Here is a 24,117-nt window from a genome sequence, read left to right as displayed (position 1 = left end):
TGGAGTTTTATGTTTTTTTTTTTTTTGTCAACAAATGTCCTGGAGTTTGTTATTCCATGTTGACCATCTGGCCTGAGTACAGGTTACATAAAAATATGAAAGGAAGAAAAAGCTGCAACCATGTCTAAAAAGTACAATACAAATGATATACTAAAATAAATGCACCATTATACAGGACGGCACACATGCAGTTACAACAATTTTATGAAGAACCCTAACGGGTTGGAAAAAAACAGGTGGTCTCAGAATAAACAATGAATCAGCTTTAAGCAATGAGAGGTGCTACATTAATTACTAGAGACTAGGACCAGACAGTTGAAAAATACAGTGAATTGCAACGTTAAGGAAGATAAAGCATGAAGAAATGAAAAAAAAAATGAGGAAATGATGCCTGGATACTGTCAAGTTAAATAAAGGACAGCATTCACCATTTTCTTTCCTTTCACTTGTTTTACACCTTTAGTCTGCTGGACATCTCACCTACTTTTATGTAACTGAATGCTGTAAGAATGAGAATTCTTTAACACTGACAAAATGTTACTGAGTATGTATAAAATCAAAAAAGACCCCGAGATCCTGGTTGATTAGCATTCATTTACTAAAGTCTGAATGACACAAAAAATGAAAATAAGCTACAATTCTCAACTAATATATTATACGGTATAATATAACTATGGAATTTATGGCATCCATTTATGAAGTAACACAAAAATTATAAAAGTATATTGTTATCTATAAGACAGTAAACATATACACAGCCTATTCTGCAGGTCTGTCACTTTGTAAATAACTTATGAAAATGCAGATACCCCCTTCTTATCATTGCAGGCTCGAAAGACTAATATAAAACATTATTGCATAAAGCCCACATCAGTAAATGACGAAAAAATTAATTTGTTTAAAATATTTTAAATTTATAAATACAAATAATTGCTTATTTATTGAAATGTAAAAATGTAAAACTTTACAAAAGTATGCCCCAAAGTATAATAGCACAGTAATTTAACAGTTTCTGTTTTCTGCAGTGTTACTTCAATAATGCTTAGAAGATTTTTAAACAAGGAAAGTACACCCACAGTGTATGTGCCACACAGCAGAAAAGAAACTGCTTCTGTAGACACACTAATATTTCAACCTAATTATCCTAAAAACAATCATCCAAAAGAAACAGCTTTGGCAAGCAGTTTATGCATCAAAAATAAAAATATTCTATGCTTAATCTACAGCTAAAATAAGTATGATTAATGTGCAATTTATTCAAGATCAGGTGTAAAAAAAAATATGTATAGGCATCTAACATGTTATGAGGATGTTACATATGGAGGTCTACAGATTTGCTGCCTCAGTTTCACTGTTACAGTGGGAACCAAACAAGATAAGTCCAACTGGTTTGCTATCGATGGCCACCATACTTGGCTACCCAATCTGTTCTTCCATGCACAGGCTGCAGAGGAGATGGGTGTGCTAGAAAGGTCTTTGCAGCTGCATTGTATGCAGGACCTGGTAACTGTGGCCGAGCTTTGGCCTTCCATGATTCGTAATCTGTGAGAAATAGCAATTAACAAGTTTTAACTGCAATACATTAAGAAAAAACTGGACTGAAATTTCTAGAGGCTTTTTGAGCCTTCTAAATGTTACTTCCTTAGAAGTCTATTAATTGACTCACTTTTCATTTTTTTTACATACAATGTATAAAGCTTTTCAAAAATAATGCTGTTGATGTGTCAAGTATCCTTATAAATAATTACCATACTGTACCTTCTCACAAACTGTCAAGTAGAAAATGTGTAAAGCAGACAAAACAAAGGGAAACATGAATAACATATATGAAATCAAACTTCAGGTAAACTACAACATTGAAATGGCTCACCATTCCCAAAGAAAATAAAATAATACTTTTTAAGCGACAATCTTAAGGAATTGCGACTGAAAACTGCTTCACAAAATGGTACAAAAACATATTTGTATAATTTGGCTTTCACTAAATTGCTGGAATACTTTATACAGACAAGAAAAGTGTTCGCTATTAACATACAAGTAGAATTATGCAAAGTACTCACCATTGTAGAGCTTTGAGAAGCTGTCATGGGTGAACTCTTGTTTTTTGTTGTGTATGTTTTGCATTGTCAGGGATTTATTTTATTGCATCTTTACTTTATAGATGTTCTACTACTGTCTCTAAAGTAGAGTAACTCACACTAAAGAAAGTAATTGAGTTTTGCTTGTAGACCGCCTTTTGTATTTACCACTCATTTGCATGTCCTTGGAGCTAATAGATTTAGAGACTGTGAGTGTGAGGGTGCAGACTCCTTCAAAAATGGGCCAGATTCCAAAAGAGTTGCTCTCAGTACAAGTCCACCCAGATTCTGAAAGGCTTGCTCTCAGTGTGACTTACTGCAGTGTAAAGCCTCTCTATAAACAGGTTTGTACAGGGGGCCAGATTCCAAAATACCTGCTCTTAGTTTAACTGGTCACTTACACTGACAGCAAGTTTTTTTGAATGGAGCCCCATATGTTTGTTATAACACTGTAAAGATGTAATTCACTGGGTCAGATTCCAAAAGAGTTGCTCTCAGTGTAAGTAACTTACTTCAATGTAAGGCCCATCTATAAAGAGGCTTACACTGGGGGCCAGAATCCAAAAGACCTGCTCTCAGTGTAAGTGACCACTTACACTGAGAGAAAGTTTTCTGGAATTGGGTCCATTGTGTTTATGCTGATTTGTGTTTTAGACATTTTCGTTATGTTTATTTCTATTGTTTTGATATGAACCCCACTACAGCAGTAAATCAAGTGAAGGTTTGAAGGTCATAACTGGAATGACTGAAACATAACTGAAACAGTAAAAATGTAAGTGTGAATTTGTGAAATGAATAGCAGGAGTGCAGTATATTAGAATATTTCCCTCTTCTAAGGTACAGTGAAACACAGTTAGTAAACCTGACTATACAAGTAGAAGGGGCGTGGAGTGGTGTAGAAGGGAATCCCCATCCAAAAAGTGCATTACAGGCTTTGGAGTTCATTGGTTTTGGTCAGACTGTTGCTTACTTTTCAAAGTGTCAGGACTTGCAGTATTAGGTCACATAATATTTGGATTGCTTATCAATAAAGCTGCATGTCTGGTCATTTTTTCTGTAACTATTCTTTTTCCCTTGTGGAAGCCAGTGCTGACCTTACACTGAAATAGGTACTGCCATTGGTGGTCACATATGAGTAGCAATGATTTATGTCTCCTTCAGTTCTTCAAGAACAGCACAGGGAAATGCACTAGTAGTAGGTGAATTATTTAAATGTATTTGTCCAATAATAAGCTATAAACCATTATAGAACTCTGTACTACCTATACTAAAAAAGTCCCTAATAGGTCATCTAACTAAATAAGCAATGAAAAGGAGTAAGGGTAGCTTTACTGCTCTAGTAATCTCTTCTTGAAGATCTATTACTATGATAAGTACCTCACAAAATTGTACTGTCAATCTGGGGTGGCCATTGCAGCAATTAACTATAATATCCAGGAAGAAACTCAAACATTAACAGGTAACTCCTGAGACAAACTACAAGAACTGAAAGTTCAGCTGTGCTAAAATCTATCCTAGTCCTAGAGTGAGTTTCTAGCTGGTAACATTTACTGAATATATCAGCAGTAGTCTAAGATGTTGTCTCTATGCCTGAGTAGAAACATTCTTATACTATGCTGCACTGCAGATACACTGCATCTCATGTAGTGTGACACCAAGCAGGGCATGAAGTGTTTTGCATGAAAAAAATGCAATGCAATAATTCAACCATTTTGACAGTGTTTATTTTGTAACATCCCATTCTTTACAATACTTTGCTCTAATATTATATTTGAGTGATGTGAGAACACTGAATGTGTGTAGGAAATGATCTCCATCATTCAGGTAGTTAGAATAAAAAAAATAAAAATAGTAAGCGGAACTGATTGGTTCGGGGAGACAGTAGTCAACACTTCTGGTACACAAGACCCTCTCTATGTGAAATGCTTTGCTAATTCTGAAAATATTCTTTACTTCAGAATGTAAAATATTCTAGAAGTAGGCCTCAAGTTTCATGTGGGTTGCTTAGAACTGCTGATGAAAATACATTGGAGTTAGGAATTAATATCCTGTCTTTCAAGATGAAAGACTGAGTGACTTCAAATTCCGGTGATAAAAATTTCTCATGTTGTGTTAAAAATGTTTTATTTAGAGAGGGGGGAAGAGAGTGAGAGAATGAGTTGAAGAGGAGGATGGGTACCAAGTCACACCAACAGGGAAAATCAAAACTTATATACTTACCATAATGAAAGATCCATGTTGTCTGACTTTCATCCAATTCAACACATGGGTTGTCAGATCCAATTGGCTCCAACCTTGGCAGCATCTCTGAAGCTTCATAGATCCAGGGTTCTGACTCCTCCCCTACCCATAATTCCCTCTACTCGACCTTAGTACCTCAGATCGAGTTTGCCCAGCCAACTAGAAAAAATTTACAGAAATAATAACCTTTTCAAAGTTAATTACTAACTTGACAAGAAATACTTAGGAGAGGATCACAGTCTGATAGGACTGTTCATGGACATGGTACAAATGAAATCCATTTGCTCACCAGAAGCCAATAGATGATAATATGAAAGGGGGAAGGAGGGAGATAGGCTGAACCAGATGAAAATCAGACAACGCATACGTTCATAGGTAGGTACTAGGCTATCGGCCCAAGAGCCTACGTAAGCCCAGCTAACAAGGTTCCCTGGCTTACGCCACTCAAGAAAGTTATTTTCCTGTGCCACTGTCAAGCAGACACACAGAAGTGATCCCTGGGGTGTATTTCCTATTTTCCATCCACTCATCAAGATTTTTCTTGAAGAGTGCTAATGAAGAACTTTGCTTGACATAGATGGATAGCCTGTTCCAGAGTATGGGAAGTCTCTGGGACAGCAATCTATCCCTCCAGCATGTCTTGTTTATTGTGGTGAAAAGGTTTAGGTCCCTAGAGCGTGTAGCTCGGAGGGATTGGGATTTCTTTAGGTGTAGCATGTCCAACAGCTCTGGGTTTGACATAGCTTTATATGTTAGGCAGAGATCACCTCAGAGTAGGCAAGATGCTAGAGAGTAAAGCTGGAGTTTTTTGAGGTGGTCAGTGTAGGGCATTTGTTTGAGGCCAGAAATCCTCTTTGTGAGCTACTTTTGTGGCCTTTCCAGCTGCTGCAGATGTCTTGTGAGGTACATTCCAAAAGGGGCGTTGTACTATATAATGGGTCTAATGAGTGTTGAGTAGAAGGGAACAATGACCTCTTTTTTCCTGGATGAGAACCCTTTTATGATGAGGTGCCACTTAGATCTATTGTTATGGTAAGCGCATAACTTTTGAATCTGATGTTGTCTATTTTCGTCTGATTTGAAACTTGAGATGGATTTCCAAGCTGTTTTTACCTGAGTGGTATCAAGAAAGTATGTTCCTGAGAATGGTGGAACCAAAGGAAGAATGTGATCTAGACTGTACAGACAATTTATAATGAGACATACAGGTATGAACCATTGACTAGGTTGCAGCAGCACAAATACCATCAATGGGAAGTCTTTTCACAAAGGTTGTTGAAGTGGCTACTGCTCTTGTGAAATGAGGTTTGGGCTTAATTGCAAGGACAGGCCCTTTTTAGTTTATCTCATTCACTCCACAGCACCTCAGAAAAAGCTTCTGCTTAATTCCACCATAGGAACAACAGTGCAGCCTGAGCTTATTTTCAGAAAATCCATTTCTAATACCATACAGAAAACAAATGTTTATAACTCTAACTATAAGAGCTAGACTAAAAATGTAAATGCATAACTTGTTCAGCAGACACTGACCTTTCCAACAGTGTAAATGGTGACAGTGTGTATCAAAGTCATTATTAAATATTTGGCAAGGAATGCTGATATTGTGCATATTTTTTACCTTTTTGGAAAAGCAAAACATAATATCTTGGTCAAGGTACCATGTAGACCCATACAATTTCTATTTAATTTGTTTGTATGAATGTCAGCTTTAAAATGATACCTTAACCATTACTGTGTGATGCTCCTTTACAGAGATATTCACAGAAATATGATTAATATAGTATTTCTCATAGTTGATAAGTAAACAAAGCATACCATCTCATCACCTGTAACAGACTGAGGCTACATGTCAGTGTAGAAGTTGTGCGGCTTAATGTCAGCTTCAAAATGTTGCATCATTTTTGTCATCACCATGCTCCATTTCAAAGATATGGGCATAATAATGAGAAGTATTGGAAATGTATAATTTGCATAATCCTACAAGACTAAACAAACTATATTTGTACATGTGTACAGTGCACAGACACAGTTCTTTTACCATGTTGTAAGGAGTAGCACTGTCTTCAAAATGAGGCAGTACTTTGTGCACTGACATGCTCCCTTGCAAAGTTATTTACCAAAATATGAAAAAAAAATTATAATTTCCATAACCTAAGTCTGAAACAAACTTTGATATCTGTACATGTGTACAACTTACAGCCACAGTTCCTTTTACCATCTTGGAATGATCAATACAGTCTTTAAAATGAGGTATTACTTAGCACATTCAGATGCTCCCTTGGAAAGTTATTTACCAAAATATGAAAAAAAATCATAATTTCGATAACCTAAGTCTAAAATAAACTGTGATATCTGTACATGTGTACAACATACAGGCATAGTTCTGTTACCATGTTGGAACTAACAATACTGTCTTTAAAATGGGGTATTACTTAGCACATTCAGATGCTCCCCTGCAAAGTTATTTATCAAAATATGAAAAAAATTATAATTTCCATAACCTAATTCTGAAACAAACTTTGATATCTGTACATGTGTACAGCATACAGACCCAGCTGTTTTACCACGTAGGCACATATCATTGTAAATATACACATTCTTGGTGTAGCCAACATACTGCTGAATTGGTACATGTAAAGAGAAAAGGCAAGGTAAGGACAGCCACTCCTCCAGGACAGGCATGGTACTTCAGTGGCAGGCAAGGCCATCTGATCTGTCTGATAGCTGTGCTGGCTACCCATTCAGACAGCTGATACCACTACAGTCTCACGACCTTCTTCAGAGTCACCAGTCAGCCTTACCTATGCCTTTTCTCTGTACATGTGTCCGTTCAACAATGGACCTAAAGGATCAAGTTCTGCATTACTAAGCCCTTCCTGTCATCTAAACTCTATACATGCCTGATAAAAGCATAATAAAAAAATAAGTTTTGCAGGATGGTTACTGACATATTAGATTGTATGTGGTAGCACTCTCCTGAAACAGTTGTTCTTTCTCAGCATCTTCACCAGCTCCTTATCACAGTTATTTGCCAAACTCAGAAAAATATATTTAAATATATTTGCAGTAGTATGTGCAAATACCACTTCTCACCAAATCACACAAGTACACATCACAGACCAAGAAACCAGAGTTATTTCCAAATGTTTTCTGTTTGCAATGTCACACACTACATTCACACCCCCTGCAAAGCTGCCATCAGCTTTTGCTGTAGGGGGACTAGGAGCTTATGATGGCATTGAAAGTAAATGCTGCTATCCAACTTGAAGCAGACCAACACAGTTCAAATGCACTTGAATGGGCAACCCGAGCAAAGCATAAAAATAACAATTGGTCTTCTTCAGTGGCATATGAAGGGATGATAGAGACATACTAATGGGGAGAGGCAGCTCCTAAATGTGTTTAACCCACCATTGGGGCCTTTCAAAATAACTGTGATATGACCCCAATTAATGTCACTAGTGACAACATAAATATGGCCCATGATGGTGTAAGGTTACTGTAAACACTAAACAAGAAAGGCAATTCTGAGTACCAAACAATAAATTTGGCTAGGTGTAAAATGACCCACAAGGGCAGTTAGCTCATAACTAAACCATGAACCCATGAAACTATGACTGTTAGCACAAAAAAAGAATAGTGCACAGTGATGGTCATCCCACTCCACAAAGGGGGAGCCACCACAGACTCCGGGAACTACTGCCCCATTAGTCTGATGAGCCTAGTCTGCAAGGCTATGATACGTATCATCATGGAACTTATAAACAATGACATTAGTACTCTCCAAACACTGGAACCCACCCAGTTCGGGTTTGTAAAAGGCAGATCATGTCTCCTAAACCTGACAGACTTCTTTAAAGCTGTCACCAACGCCGTAGATGAGGGTAAGGTGGTTCACACAGCCCATCTAGATCTCGCAAAGGCTTTTGACACCATCGTCCACTCTGGAATTATAGATAAACTCACTAAACTAGGTAAAAATCCCTGTGTCACAAGATGGGTTGCCAACTGGCTCACTGACAGAACCCACACTGTGAAAGTAGCAGACTCCAAATCCGACTTCAGACCAGTGGCAAGTGGAGTACCACAGGGTTCAGTCTTGGGTCCTCTCCTGTTTATCTACTTCTCTGAAGTACAGGCTAACACAGAAGGTCTTTGGCGGATGAAGTTCGCAGATGACTGCAAACTAGGAGTCATGATCGAAACTCATAACGATGTGGACATCCTACAAAAGGGCCTCACTGAGACAGATGCCTGGTGTCAAATCCATGGCCTCAAGCTCAATGCCAAAAAGTGCATTGTCATCCCTTTTGGTAAAAACTCTGTACCCATGAACTACCACATAGGCATTAGTCTACTTAACACTGAAAGTTTGATAAGAGACCTTGGGACGCAGGTGGACAGTAGTTTCTCCTTTGATAATCACATCGCCACAGTAGTCAGGAAATCCTTCTACGTGGCACACCTCATCACAAAAGGTTTCTCATCCAGGAAAAAAGAGGTTATTGTTCCCCTCAACTCGTCACTTATTAAACCCATTATAGAATGCTGTGCCCCTTTTGATATGTACCTCACAAGACACCTACAACAACTGGAAAGGCCACAGAAATACCTCACAAAGAGGATTACCAGCCTCAAACAGATGCCCTACACAGACCGTTTCAAAAAACTCCAGCTTTACTCCATAGCATATCGTCTACTCAGAGGCAATCTCTGCCTAACATACTAAGCTATGTCAAACCCAGAGCTGTTGGACATGCTCCACTTAAAGAAATCCCAATCCCTCAGAGCTAAACCTTGTCACAAGAATAAACAGAACATGCTGGAGGTATATATTCCTGTCCCAGAGACTTCCCATACCCTGGAACAAACTACCTATCTATATCAAACAAAGCTTCTCATTAGTACTCAAGAAAAATCTTGATGATTGGATGGGAGTTAGGAAATTCACCCCGGGGATCACTTCTGTGGCTCTGCTCGACAGGGGCACAGGAAAATTATTTTCTTGGGTGGCGAAAGCCAGGGTACCTTTTTGGCTAGGCTCATATAGGCCCTAGGGCCAATAGCCTAGTACCTACCTATGAATCTATAAAACAAAAGAAAAAAGAATTATATTGTAATTTTGCAGTGTACCTATTCTACAGCTGAGGACATTAAAACTTTTACCATGTGAGGATTTTAGGTGATCAAAAGTTATAATTTTAAGAGTATTTTGCCAATTATGCCCTGTATACTTCCTGCCCCAAATTTATTTTCATGACCCAGTCCTAGACCATACACAGAAAGCAAACTCTCCAAAAATGTAAACCATGGATAAGATCACTTTCGAAAAGAACAAAGGGTCAATATTACATAGTCAAAGTTCCGTAATTTCGACTGACATATGTCCAAAGTTATGGAACTTCAACTAGCTATAAAAAAATAAAAACAACAAGAAAAAGAAAATAAAATGGTATACGCAGGGGGGCAAGCCCCCCCGCACCCCCCACTCTTTAAATATACCAACTCCAAGGTCACACTACAGTGCAGTAAAGGGAAATTTTCCTTTACTGCACTGCTTGCCCCCCCCCATGGGGGGTGCAGGGGGGCTTGCTTCCCTGCATATACTCTTTTATTTTATTTTCTGTTTCTTTTTTATTTTTTTATAGCCAGTTGTAGTTCCGTAACTTCGGACATATGTGTTCGAACGGGTCTACTTCTAATGACCGAAACGCCGATTCGCCGACAGTGAAATCACCGACACGAAACGACCGACAACGCAGTTGACCGACACGCTCGAATCCCGACAGACGGAAGACCGACAAGGGGAATGTGTAAGCGCGACCTGGTAAGTATGCGATAGTGAGGGATTTAGGAGTTGGGAGCGGACAGGTAGTTGTGCAATACTCAGGGATGTAGGGTTAGGGTGTGTGATAGGTGAGTGTGCGGTAGTGTCGGAGCTTGGGGTTCGGGGTGTGTAAGTGAGTTAGGATTAGGGTGCAGGTAGGGAGAGTGTGCGGTAGTGTCGGAGCTTGGGGTTCGGGGTGTGTAAGTGAGTTAGGGTTAGGGTGCAGGTAGGGAGAGTGTGCGGTAGTGTCGGACCTTAGGGTTAGGGTTTGGGTTAGGGCTAGTGGATATGTGTTGTAGTGTACTGTGTTGTTTACGTGTAGTGTGTCGGTGTTATGGTGTTCGGTGTTTCGCGTTGTCGGGTTTGTGTGTTGTCGGTTTTCTGGCGTCGGTGATTTCTGTGTCGGGGAATCGTTGGTTCGGTCTTTAGAAGTAGACCCGTTCGAACATATGTCAGTCGAAGTTACAGAACTTCGACTATGTAATATAGACCCAAGAACACAGACAGGTCAAAAGAATCCCTTAATTCAAGGCCAGCTGAGGGCGATTTAATATCCGTTGCAGAGATGCAGGATGACATTTTATACTTAGTTGCTTTTGTCCTTTAATATCATTGACACATTCAATAATTATTGCATTTATGTCAGGAGAAACAATGTTCATCACAAATTCATCATGATTATGTGGCAGATCCTATGAAAAAAACATCATTATAGCTTTCTTTAAGCTATATTATCTTCAGACTGAAAGTGTTATAAATCTGTAATATTAATAGATTAAATATTTGCTTATATTTAATCCATAATATGTATACAGCCTTTAAAAGTTTATAGCAACATGTGGGTTTGAGATACAATCTGGTGAAGCAGAATTAATTTACTTCCTCCTAATCCAATTAATTGGCTTGTCATAATAAGCTGCATGTATTGGATAGATCTGACCTGTATATCATAGTTTCAGTGGTGGAACCTATTTTGCTCTGGGATAAGGTCCAGTACTCTACAAACAGATATTATCCTTTATGATGTAAACACCACCTGCCTTGCCATTGGTTACTCATTATCATGAACATTTGATTGGCTTAGTAAACAATTAACATATGCCTTTGTAAACCTCAACGGTACATATTTCAAATAATCAGAAGAAAATATATAAATCAAAAAAGCATAATTTATGATAGTTTTATCTTTTGTAATGCTTTGCCTTGACCTCTTTTTCATACATGTTTAAACAAGGCCTTCCATGTATGGTTGATGGTTCTGATTCACTGACAATATCTACTTTTAAACAGTGGCGGCTGGTGACTTCAAATCACAGGGGGGCTGCAGGAGACAGCTGAATGGGTGGGGTCAAGGGGAGGGTGTGTGGTCAACCAGAAAGGGGAGGATCTATGCACAAAACCACAAAAAACTAACTTTAATTAAATACGCTGCCCTGGGTGGCAAACCATCATTATGAAAGTCCAATCAAGACAAAAATAAGTGTAGAAGAATAAAAATATTTCAATGCATTGGCTGCATGACAGCTTACTTAATATCTAGATGGAAACAAAAGGTTGTGAGGCATGAAAAAATAAATTACTTTTTAAATACATTACTGGAATGCCAGTCAAAATCAAGTATAAGAAAAACCAGAAGCACTCAACTCAAACCACTTCTCCTTGCACTGCAGTCCTAATTATAATATATTCAGCTTTATTAAAGTACCAAGTAACATGCTGAAAGTAGAAATCTATGTGATGCCCCCACTTGTAAAAATGTTTCTTATCCGAAAAAGACCTGCTGCCTGACAACTTGTTTCATGGGGAAAACATGATAAAAGTAAAACATGAAAAGCAAACAAGAAACAAGCTCAAGATACATTGCTTAAAGGATTACTGTACAGGTTATGGACCACACATGGTTGGCATTCTGTTTAGTTTACGGGTAAAGTCTGTAGAGATGACTGGAAGTCTCCAACAAGTGTAATGAGCTTTTTAAAATAATGGAATCCTGTCCTTTAATACCCAAGGCTTATACATTATCTAGTCAAGTATTCTCTGCATGGCAACAACAGAAAGGCTTTCAATGTTGGCAATTCTTTAACAGTATGCTTATTAAAGCTTACTTGCATCTTACGATCTCAGACAAGCTTATCTTATGGTCATTAAAGCATTGCTACTTAAAAACACAGAGCAACAGGCACTTTGAGTAATAAGCATAAATCAACAGTACAAAAATATGACAGAAACCAGACCATTCTGCAAAATCAAGGACAGATGAAAAGCCACTGTAGTACTTATGCAGTGTGTCCTCCCCATCCAAGGTAGATACAACTACTCCTTGCCTTGCTTGGACACATCCAGAGTCACTACATGGGGAGTGGGGTGCAACAAGCATGTCACAATTTGAAATCTCTCTGGCTGACTGTGATGGCCCTGACACATTTGTCATACCTCTCAACCTCAAGAGCAAGAAATCTGGACAAAGCCATACACAGAAGTGGGACAAAGGCCCAACAATAAGGACAATTTTTAAATATTGCTCTAATAAACTTAGAAAGATAATAGAATAGGTCTTGCATTAGTATGAATTTTCTGAAGGGTATAAAATCTGAAACTCAAATGTCTGTCATTTTCTAACTTCAGTCTTTAGTGATGTCACTAATTTGCCAAAAAACACAATTTTATGAAAAATGGACAAAAACGTGATGCAAAAATATAAAATAGACACACAATACAGCTGCTACCTGTCAAAGAAGGGACACTTTAATATTAGTACTGCTACCTTGAGCAGCTGACAAAATATAAAAGAATCTACATGCATCTCAAGTAATCTATAACTTTGATTATTACAGTTCTTTCTTAATTGTAAACCCTCCATGTTTTCTTCCAAAATTGCTATTTTGCGGAGGGATTATAAGGGGGAAGAGCAACATTTTGAGCCAAAAATTGGGGACAGTTGAGAGGTTGGCTATGCCTAAGTCTATAAAGCAATTTATTTGCATGTACCTCTCAACCTGTTAATGCAGTAAATCTGAACAAGGCCAAATATATTGGGGGCACATATAAACAGTACTAAAAATTGCTCTTGTATAAACTGAGACAGTTGATAGAACAGCTCTTACTTTAACATGCATTTTTCTGAAGGTTATGAAGTCTGAAACTTAGAGTGACTTCTGGCAAATCATTTAGGAATTAAAACTACAAATTTTATGAACAACAAACCAAAAATAAGAAGCAAAAATCTATTCATTCTTTGAAAATCTGGACAGTTGGGAGGTATAGTTCAGCTGGGCCTGTCTGAGTTTGCTGCCCTTCCCCTGACAAAATAATGGTTGAATGGAGCCTCTGCAGCCATTCCAATGAACCATTATACTTGGCTATTTCACTCCATTTACCATAAACACTAATGTGCATACTGCTTTACTTCTATGATGAGTTGGACTTCATTTGAAAGTTTTATTTTGTATTTTACAGCACAAACACTAAGTCATCTGTTAAACAAAGCAATGCAGTCTCACAATGAAAACTTAGCATTAAAACTTCTCTGCCCTTGAAACTCACATTCATTGAAACAGCATTGAAACCCACATTCAAAGAAAATACATTTTGCCAGTGGCAGATAAAGATTAATTTTGGGCTGTTTTCGAACCATAGGCTCCTTGCATATGAAACATACATGTGCTCTTTGATACACCTTCCTCATTGTACTAAAATTATATTCCTTGTACAATACAGTACACTTGTTACAGGGTGTTTTAAATTTGTTTTGAACATTTTTTCCAGTAAGCAATGAAACAAACCATAATGGCAAAACTGCCCAGTTGAGAACATTTATCATAAAAAAGTCTACTCAGACTTCCACAATCCACCATTATTAGTAAATATACACAATTCTACAGTCCACCATTATTAGTAAATATGCACAATTCCACAGTCCACCATTATCAGTAAATATGCACAATTCCACAGTCCACCATTATCAGTAAATATGCACAATTCTACAGTCCATTATCAGTAAATATGCACAATCTCTGAAGTCAGTCATCTAAATAATTCCACATTAAAGAAATCTGTAACTAATGAAGCGGTTGCTGCTAGCAATCACCTTTATATTTCATGGTTTCATCGAAAAATAAAGTGTCTGTTGCCCCCTCAGGAATAAATTGCCTATATTACATTAAAAATGATAAGCTAGTAATAATATTGCAAGAGGAAATGGATGGCAAACTGATAATGAACTCATAGTTAGTATCTTCACCAAGGAGAACATTCTCAGTACGGCAGCATCTACCCCTTGTGGGAGTAGAACCCACAACCTTCTGCATCAAAAGCAAGTACACAGCCTGTTGTGCTATAGTATTAACCTGGCAAAGCACTAAACTTCTATTCACCTGCAGCTCTCAGTTCCTTGTAAAATCTACTCAATACTCAACTGCATCTCAACTTCGCAGCTCAAGAAAACTGGAAAAAGCCAAAATGTATTGGGGGGGTCAAAAGCCCAAAAACAGGGACACATTAAACATTGCTTGTATAATCTTGGAAAGTTGCTAGAATAAAATGTTGTGTTGCCACCATATATTTTACTGCCAAGGTCCCTGAGCAAAAAACAGTCAGAGTAACATACCACTACGCCACATCAGCTGCTTTGTAAAAGAGAGGAAGACTGAAACTTAAATGGCTATCATTTAGTGAATTCAGTTCTCACCATAGCTGTCAACCTCTTAGTACAAAACACCTGGACAAACCCAGTAATGAGGGAATACAGCCCTCAACATATTCAGTGAATTCAGTTCTTGCCATAGCTGTCAACCTTAGCACAAAAACCTGGACGAAGCCAATAATGGGGGAATACAGTCCCAAAAATAGGGACAAATTTAAAATATTCATCTTATAAACTTCGAAAATTGCTAAAAAAAAGAGAGGTTGTGCTACTATGTATTCTGAAGAACATGAAGTTGGAAATTCAAATGCCGGTCAATTTTACTGCGGACAGAACAAAAACAATTTTCAGCAGAGACGCAGGGATTAAAACTGCAGACACGTCTTTGTAAAATGGCAGGGCACCAGAGCAAATCCACACAAACACAGGGAGGAGATGCACACTCCACACAGAAGGCACCCCAACCAAGAATCAAACCAGAAAACCTATAGCTGTGAGGCAACAATACTACCACTGCACCATCAATTATGCAAGGAATTAAACATTTAGAAACCTGAAGTCTGAAATTCAAATGCCTGTCAATTTTACTGCTGACAGAACAAAAACAATTTTCAGCAGAGACGCAGGGATTAATACTGCAGACACGTCTTTGTAAAATGGCAGGGCACCAGAGCAAATCCACACAAATACAGGGAGGAGATGCAGACAGAAGCCACCCCAACCAAGAATCAAACCAGAAAACCTACAGCTGTGATGCAACAATACTATCACTGCACCATCAATTATGCAAGGAATTAAACATTCAGAAACCTGAAGTCTGAAATTCAAATGCCTGTCAATTTTACTGCGGACAGAACAAAACAATTTTCAGCAGAGACGAGGGATTAAAACTGCAGACACGTCTTTGTAAAATGGCAGGGCACCAGAGCAAATCCACACAAATACAGGGAGGAGATGCAGACAGAAGCCACCCCAACCAAGAATCAAACCAGAAAACCTATAGCTGTGAGGCAACAATACTATCACTGCACCATCAATTATGCAAGGAATTAAACATTCAGAAACCTGAAGTCTGAAATTCAAATGCCTGTCAATTTTACTGCGGACAGAACAAAAACAATTTTCAGCAGAGACGAGGGATTAAAACTGCAGACACATCTTTGTAAAATGGCAGGGCACCAGAGCAAATCCACACAAACACAGGCAGGAGATGCAGACTCCACACAGAAGCCACCCCAACCAAGAATCAAACCAGAAAACCTATAGCTGTGAGGCAACAATACTACCACCGCACCATCAATTATGCAAGGAATTAAACATTCAGAAACCTGAAGTCTGAAATTCAAATGCCTGTCAATTTTACTGCGGACAGAACAAAACCAATTTTCAGTAGGGATTAAAACTGCAGACACGTCTTTGTAAAATGGCAGGGCACCAGAGCAAATCCACACAAACACATGGAGGAGATGCAGACTCCACACAGAAGCCACCCCAACCAAGAATCAAACCAGAAAACCTATAGCTGTGAGGCAACAATACTACCACTGCACCATCAAATATGCAAGGAATTAAACATTCAGAAACCCTTAAGTCTGAAATTCAAATGCCTGTCAATTTTATTTAACATTTTTTAATCAGGACAGTCTGACTTGGAACAAATAAACAATTTTCAGCAGAGGCCCAGGAAGAAATAATGCAGACATGTCTTTGTAACATGGGAGGACACAAAAGCAAACCCACACAAACACAGGGAGAATATACAGACCCCACAAAGAAGGAACCCCAGCCAAGAATCAAACCCAAGAACCTGCAGCTGTGAGGCAACAATGCTACTACTACACCATCAAATATCAAGCATTGCAACATTTACAAACCACAGATATTATGAGGAACAGATCAGATCGAATATGAGGCAAAAATCTGAAATTTTTTTACAAATGGTGGTGGGTAGGGAACTCAAGTCTTTAACACCTGCATACAGGCTACAGGGTTCAAGCCTGAGGTATTCCCTACCACACCACCATAAGCACCTGGGGCATTTACACACACACACACACACACACACACACACACACACACACACACACACACACACACACACCAGTAAAGCATAAGCACCATACACACACCAGTAAAGCATAAGCACCATACACACACCAGTAAAGCATAAGCACCATACACACACCAGTAAAGCATAAGCACCATACACAAACTCCAGTGAAGCATAAGCACCACCACCATACACAAACTCCAGTAAGGTAAAAAGCACCATACACACACAAATAAACATTGTAAATTAAAGGTAAAAAGCACCATACACTTACCTGAATATATCCAGCTAACGTACATCCTTCCCGTGCAATACTGAAAGACCCGCGAGATCCTAATGCTCCTGCCCGACGAGATCCTAATGCTCCTTCCCGAGTCCTGCTGCTGCTCTTGCAGTCCGGACGCGACCCATAATCCTGGCGAGTCTGTGCACTTTAAAAGTGCACAGACATCTCCTTGTGTCCCCTTATGGGGACTGCCGGACTGCCTTGAGCATGCGCATAGACCGACAGTAGTCGGGACTACTGCGCATGCGCGAAGTCCGCGAATTTCAAAAAATAATTTTTTTCTTTTTTTTCTTTTTCTTTTTTTATTTTGAGGGGGCTGCAGTCCGGCAGCCCGATGCCACGAGCCGCCCCTGCTTTTAAATGAACAGAAATGAAAACCCTGCTTGCTCAAACATCATTGAATTTTCTGTGTCCAAAACATGAAACACGAATGTAGAAAAGCAGGTGCAGTGCGCAGGAAACAAATAACTGAAGCAGAAAAAACACTGTCACCAAAAATGAGGGAGACTTACAAGTACCACATTCTACATTTTCAGCATTCGCTTTTATTGTTAAAGTTGCCCGGTTACACATGCATACCAGTGGCTTTCTCTAACTGTAACCCAGCTAAATTATCGTGCTCTACTCCAGACCATGCTGAAAACCTTGCAAATGTAAAACAATAAGTCCGCGAGCCTGCCGTGGCTCTACAAGTCAGTGGAAGTGGTACGAGAAGTGGGAGAGGCATAACCTGGCCAGTTAGCTGCTGGTTAGTGTTGCTCATCTTCCCATTTGTTCCATATTTTGGAGGTGGAAGGCTGAGCGCTATGGATGTGCATTGCCACTCAGTGTAAGAAAAAAAAAAAACCTCTGACATGCCTTAAACAATGGGCAATATATTGACATTTGTATTTCGGGGCTGTACCAGCGTTCTACAAAGCAGGGAGGTTAGTGTTAAGAAAGGGTAATTAAGGATATCTCATTATGTTACAGGGGTAACAGGTGTGAATGGATTACACCAACACAAGAAAACAAAACAGCTACAAGAAACATTTAGTTTTGTACAATACATGTGTGCATCAGAAGCATAAGAAAATGTAACTTCCTGCATGCACTGAGTAGTGTCAGCAATTTCAAATAAAGGTTCTTTGACATTGGCATTTCCCTCTTCCTCTTAATACAGTGAAACAGAAATGTATATGAAATGACAGCTTACCTGAAGGGAAAAAAAGCAGCTCTTTGGGCAATCAAACCGGTAACTCCTTGCAGCAACTGCCGGTCTGCCTCAATGACTATCTCTGGTGATCCATGAGTGCCCAAATAAAATAGAGGGACCCAGTAGCAGGTAAAATCTCCAAATATTAGCAAAAAGAAAAGAAATACCTGCTGCGGGACCCTCTCTTTATTTGGGGAAAACAAAAGAAAATTAGGTTGGAGGTGGACCTGTTACACAAGTGGTGGCTTGGATTGCAATAATCTGATTGGCTGCCACCACTTGCTTTATCAAGAACCTTTTAAATGGAATTTGTACTAAAAATTTAATGTGAACTTAATGTAAAAGCACACTGAATCGTAACTATATAAGGTAAATTACAAGTTCAGTTACGATTTCAGTGTGTTTTACATTAAGCTCAACTACAAATCTGCACTACAGTTTCTCACGCTTGTGGAAGGCACTCGGGGGTAACAGCTTGCAATTAGTATCTTCTCGTGGCATGCTCAGTACTCGGGATTAATGAGTTATACAAAGCAAATACAAGCTGACAAACATCTTGAAAGACTAACCTTAGAAACTGCTTTGCCAAGTTTTGTTCTAAACACTGGTAGGTTGATTGATTGGTTTAAAATTTCGGATGCTACCTTAAGAAGAAAAGATACTTTAGAAGAAAGGGCCTGTAACTATGAAATTTGTCTGACCATTGTAATAGTCACAAGAAAAATGTTTTCAAAGAGAGGATCTTCACATCTGCTGATGCTGCTGGTTCAAAGGAAGGCTGAGTTAATGCTTGGAGCAAAATAGTAATACCCATGGAGGGACTGGGTCCCAGATTGGTGGTCACAGGAGGAACATTCTTTTCAAAAAGGCTTTAGAGACTTTTAGTAATGCTATGGCAGGCGTCATTCTGACCTATGTAGAAATTTGAGATTGCAGCCATTTGTACTTTAATAGTGAAAAAAAAAAACTAGAACCACTATGAAAAAGTTCAATTTGAAACTCCAGTATGGAAGGGGTGGAAACTGAAACTGTATCTACTCTTTTTCACAGAGCCCAGATGGAGAACCTTTTCTATTTGTCATGATATATTTTTTTTGTGGATTGTTTTTGGGAGGCTGAAATAATCCGAACCGATGCTGGACGCCTGGCATCCCTGGCCAAAATAAGAACTGCAGAAACAAAGCAGTTAGTTTCATGGATTTCTGGTCTACAGGAGGCAATCCAGCCAGATCAGTCAAGAGATTTGGATACTGATCCAACATCCATGGAGGATGTACTAGTAGAGTCCACAGGAAAGGGAACTATGCTTGTCAGGGCCAGAAAGGCACAATGAGGATCACTTTGGCCTTGCATTTTCTTGCTTTTTGGATGAATTTGTTCATTGGAGGAAATGCATAAAAAAGGCCTGGGGATGAATTGCGGAATACAGAATCCCTCAGTGACTGTCCCTGTGGAGTGATCAGGGCAAAGTAATTGCTGCACTTGTTCTTCAGGTAGGAAGCAAAGAGGTTGCAGCAAGGTTGGCCACAGCGACAGAAAATCAAAACTGCCATTGCTGGATTGAGGGTCTACACGTGAGGCATTAAGATAGTTCTGCTTGACTTGTTTGCTAATACACTGGAATTCCCCGGGATCTGCACTGCTATCAGAAAACTCTGCGAAGACATCACACATTGCCAAACTCTCAAGGCTTCCTGAAAAAGTTGGTATAATCGGGTTCCTCCTTTTTTGTTGATGTACCAGACTACTGTCATATTGTCGGTTTGTATAGAAATAACACCCTTGAGGAGAACATCCTGAAATGCCTACAATGCTAGGAGAACTGCTCTTGTCTCCAAGATGATGTGAAGACTGGCCTCTAGATGTGAAGATGAACCTTGTCGATTCTCCCCTTGAAATGGCCTCCCCTCACACTAGAAGAGAGACATCTGTGGTTACAACAACCAATGGTGGATCTGTGTGAAAAGGATGATCTTCTGTCACCGATGGAGACTTTATCCACCAGGTGATATGATCTCTGCATGTTTGTAATGGGAATTTTGGTATGTAATGGGTGAATATTTTGAGATCATTGATACAAAGAGTGTGTTGGAGTAATCTCATGTAGAACCTGGCTACTGGAACCAGTAAGACTGTGGAGACCATTGGAGTAAAAGTCAAAAAAATAACCTTGCTGAGAGTAAAGGATGCTGGATTACCTGCGTAGCTGTCAGATGCAGGGAGAGCACTCTGGAGTGGGGTAATTTGGCAATTTGTAATGCTGAGTGCAGGTGGCACCCAATTAATTTGTTTTGTTGTGTCAGGTATAGGTTTGCTCTTGGGTAAATTTACCATGATTCCTAGGTTTTGCTTTAGGTTAAGCAGAAGGTTCAGATGATGCAACAGCAGATGCTTGGATGTAGCAGTGAGGAGCCAGTCGTCAAGATATGGGAAAACTTGGATTCCTATCAGATGAAGACATGCTGCAACCACTGCCATTACCCTGGTAAAACATCCTGGGAGCTGTGGTAGGACCAAAGGGCATTACACTGAATTCACGATTGCCTTCCAGATGAAAAATGGAAGAATCTCTTGGAATGCTTCTCTATCTTTATATAATAGCATGCATCCTGGTGATCTATACAGCACATCGATTATTCTTCATCAGAAGGGACAATATGGAATGAATCATGATAAAATGGAATTTTGTCTGTTTTACAAACTGATTCAGATGTAAAATGGCTTTGAGGTTCTCTGTCTTCTTGGGTACTAAAAACAACCTGTGGACTCTAACAGATCTTCGAGGACTGGCTGGATGACTCTCTCTCTCTTTTTTTTTTTTTTTGTTTTTTAGCAGCTTGGAAATTTCTGCTGCTGTGTTTTCTCACTGACTGGATAGAACATCAGGAACTTCCTTCTTTTTTATTGGGGAAAATGAAAGTGAACTGTGCAGTTTCTGGAAATTATGTTTAGCACCCAAGAATCTGTTATTGTTTTGTAAGGCTTGTGGGTGCATGGATAAGCACCCCTGACTGCCTCCAGAGAGCAGTAGCCAGGCAGCCTTTCAGGGGTGCTGGTGAGGCTTTTCTGTCTAGGAACCATGAAAGCCCTGACTGCGCAGTCTTGCCTCTACATCTAGGGCAATGTTCATTAGAGTTATCTCCTCCTCTGCTAAGAGTAGGTCTGTCCCCAGGAGTATCCTGATAATAACCCTGTGATTTGTGGACCCACATCTTCTTACCACCTCTCTAATTCCTAGAAAAGGTCCTTGGTAGAGTGGAGAAATGGATTCCCACCACAGAGTGAGTTTTGCCATCTTGTTGGAAGAGATGACATTCAGTGTGCTGGTTAGTGTGTCCTTTACTTTTGGCCCAAAAAGTGTGGAACTGTCAAATGGGGCATTAATGAAAGACATCTTACAGCCCTGCATGACATCACATCCAGGCATGTCAGCTTACAGTAATGCCAGTGCCAGCTGCCCTAACTGTACCTGCATTAGACAGCAGTCACATGGTAATGTTCAATATAGACTGAAGGGTAGTGAGCTGGGAGCCCACCATCTTCTTAACATCTACATGCAGATTACTGGAGAGAGACTTGGTGAGCTCTTTATTCAAGTTACTCTGGAATTGTGTTACATGAGCCAAATAGTTTAGTGCTTGGAGGGCAAAGTTTGCTGAAGTGTATGTCTGTTTCCCAAACTTGTCCAACACCCAAGACTCCTTGTTGGGGGAGTGGATAGAGCAACTTTCTTCTGATAATTCCTTCTTGGTCATGGCCTCTACTGGTGGACATCTGCTCTAATGCTTCCTGTCCTTAGGTGCTGCCAAAGTCCTATCTGGATTCTATGGTATTGGCTCCACCACCTCAGAGTCCTTACATGCCCACTGAGCCATAATGTCAATAAGGGATCAACAGGCGGTAGTACTCAGGATGAAGCTGAGCCAGAACCAAAGGCCTCCAAAAACATGGTCTTGTCTGGTGAAGGGTCATTTTTGGACCATCCCCCTCATTGTTTCATCAATTCAAGGATCTCACTGAAGGTGATGTCTTCTGACAGCAATCTAGGGGAACCTTCACCTTCATCCAAAGCAGAGTCTTCAATGAAGGACTCTGGAAATGAGTCTATGTGCTTCTGTTTGCAAATCTGTTTCCTGTGAACCTGTACTGATGCATGATCAGACAGGTTGAAATTGGACTGGGAGCTCATGTACTGAGCAGTCTCAGAAGCCTATGGTACAGACTGTCCCTGTGGGATGGAATGAAGGGAAGAAGCAGCAGAACCCTCGAGGCGTGAGTGGAGTGGAGCTGAGCTGAGTGGTAACACTTTTTCTTTCAGCACAGCCAAAACCCTCTCAAAAGCCTCTATGGCAGAAGCTGCAATCAGTCCTGAATGACACCTCCTCCAGTCTAAAGTAGGAGGCTCCTTGGCATCAACAGATTTCAGTACCATGGCTGATCCAAGCTGTTGAGGGCTGAGGCCTTGAGAGGGAGAGATGGCTACAATAACTTTGGAGTCAAACCATTCCCTTGAGTCCCAGCACTAAAGCTTCAGCTCCAAGACTCTTCCTCATCCAAACACATTGGAGTCGAAAGATATAGGGATACACAGTTGGGAGTCCAAGTAGCACAAACTGTCAACTCTGACAAAGGTGCATCAGGGCAGGTCAGACTCAGGAGAGCTGGGTCCGCAGAAGAGGAAGGGTTGTTGAACCAGTACCTAGAGGGTTCAGGGGTGATGGCACCAAGAGAATCCCAAGCTGAATTTGAGTTTTCAAGAACTGCCCTCATCATTCTGTTAACATCTTGCTTGGTAAGGCTTCTGGATTACTGAACAGAAGAAGCCATCAAAGGATACTCTACTATATATTTTGTCCTGAAGTAATGGAGAGTGTAGCCATGGACTCAGTAGTTCTGGTGAAAATTCGAGTTGAGGTGAAAGTTGAGTATGAGGGACTAAGATCCAACCTCCTTGGAGCTTTGGGATCCAGACCAACTAAAGCAATGTCTGGGGAATGACAGCATGGTTTTAGTTTTAGTAGTTTTTTTAATGTGTGTAGAGAGACAGGGTGTATGGTAAAGGGGAGGAAATGAGTAGTGTTGATGTCAGTGGGACTACAGTTGAGGGTGGAGTAGAAGTGTTATTGGAGAATGATGTTAAAATTTTACTCCACTCTCATCTCTTCTCCCTCTAAGAATGCTCCTGCTCTCACCCCTCCTGATACATCTACCCTTTCACTACCATCTAACTCATCCCTAGGCCTCCTCCTATCTCAAAAACATCCTAATAACCTCTTCTTGATCCAATTTTATTCTCTACTTTTTTCTCAAATGTCTCTCTCTCTCTAAATTTCTTCTTCTTGATCCAAACTTTGTCACTTTACTTTTCTTCTCAAATATACCTCTCTCTCTCTCTCTATATATATATATATATATATATTTCCTCATAGCTTTTTGGTTATTGAATTACATCATTCAAAATACGTTTTTCTTTTATGAACAACTTGAAAAGTTTCGGTTTCTTTATTATTGTAAACATTGTAGTTATGAATCGTACCATATATTTTTGTAAATACTGAATCATGGAGCTTCTCTCCCCGGGTCTCCATTGAAAATGGGTTCTTCGAGGCCCAATGGACTTTCCCAGTTAACAAACTGCAAATAAATGTGGTGAGCTTGGCTATTGAATCAATAAATAAAGAGTTGAATTGGGTAGCTAAGATATGATCTGGAGAGTTAGGGTCAGGAAAGGGACTGTCTTTTTTGCCAGGAGAGAGGAGAGCAGACATACTGTTCCAAAATTTTTGGGGGCTGGATCT

The 24,117-nt window shown here is 39.7% G+C and overlaps 1 protein-coding gene across 2 annotated transcripts in view; it reads right to left on the bottom strand.

The window, feature by feature from the left end:
- Positions 1-580: 580 nt before the first annotated feature.
- The window catches only part of MAK (male germ cell associated kinase), a 1,846,682-nt gene continuing 1,823,145 nt past the window's right edge, over positions 581-24,117 (bottom strand). For both annotated transcript variants that reach the window (XM_044064971.1, XM_044064972.1), the window contains exon 14: positions 581-1,542. In XM_044064971.1, coding sequence (XP_043920906.1) covers positions 1,394-1,542 — 149 coding nt within the window. In that variant the 3' untranslated portion in view covers positions 581-1,393. The remainder of the gene's footprint in view (positions 1,543-24,117) is intronic.

Source organism: Protopterus annectens, chromosome 3.part0 (genome assembly GCF_019279795.1).
Source record: "Protopterus annectens isolate FY-2018-M chromosome 3.part0, PAN1.0, whole genome shotgun sequence".
NCBI lineage: Eukaryota > Metazoa > Chordata > Ceratodontiformes > Protopteridae > Protopterus > Protopterus annectens.
The sequence above is the reverse complement of the archived record's forward strand: the minus strand, read 5'-3'. Positions and strand labels throughout refer to the sequence as shown.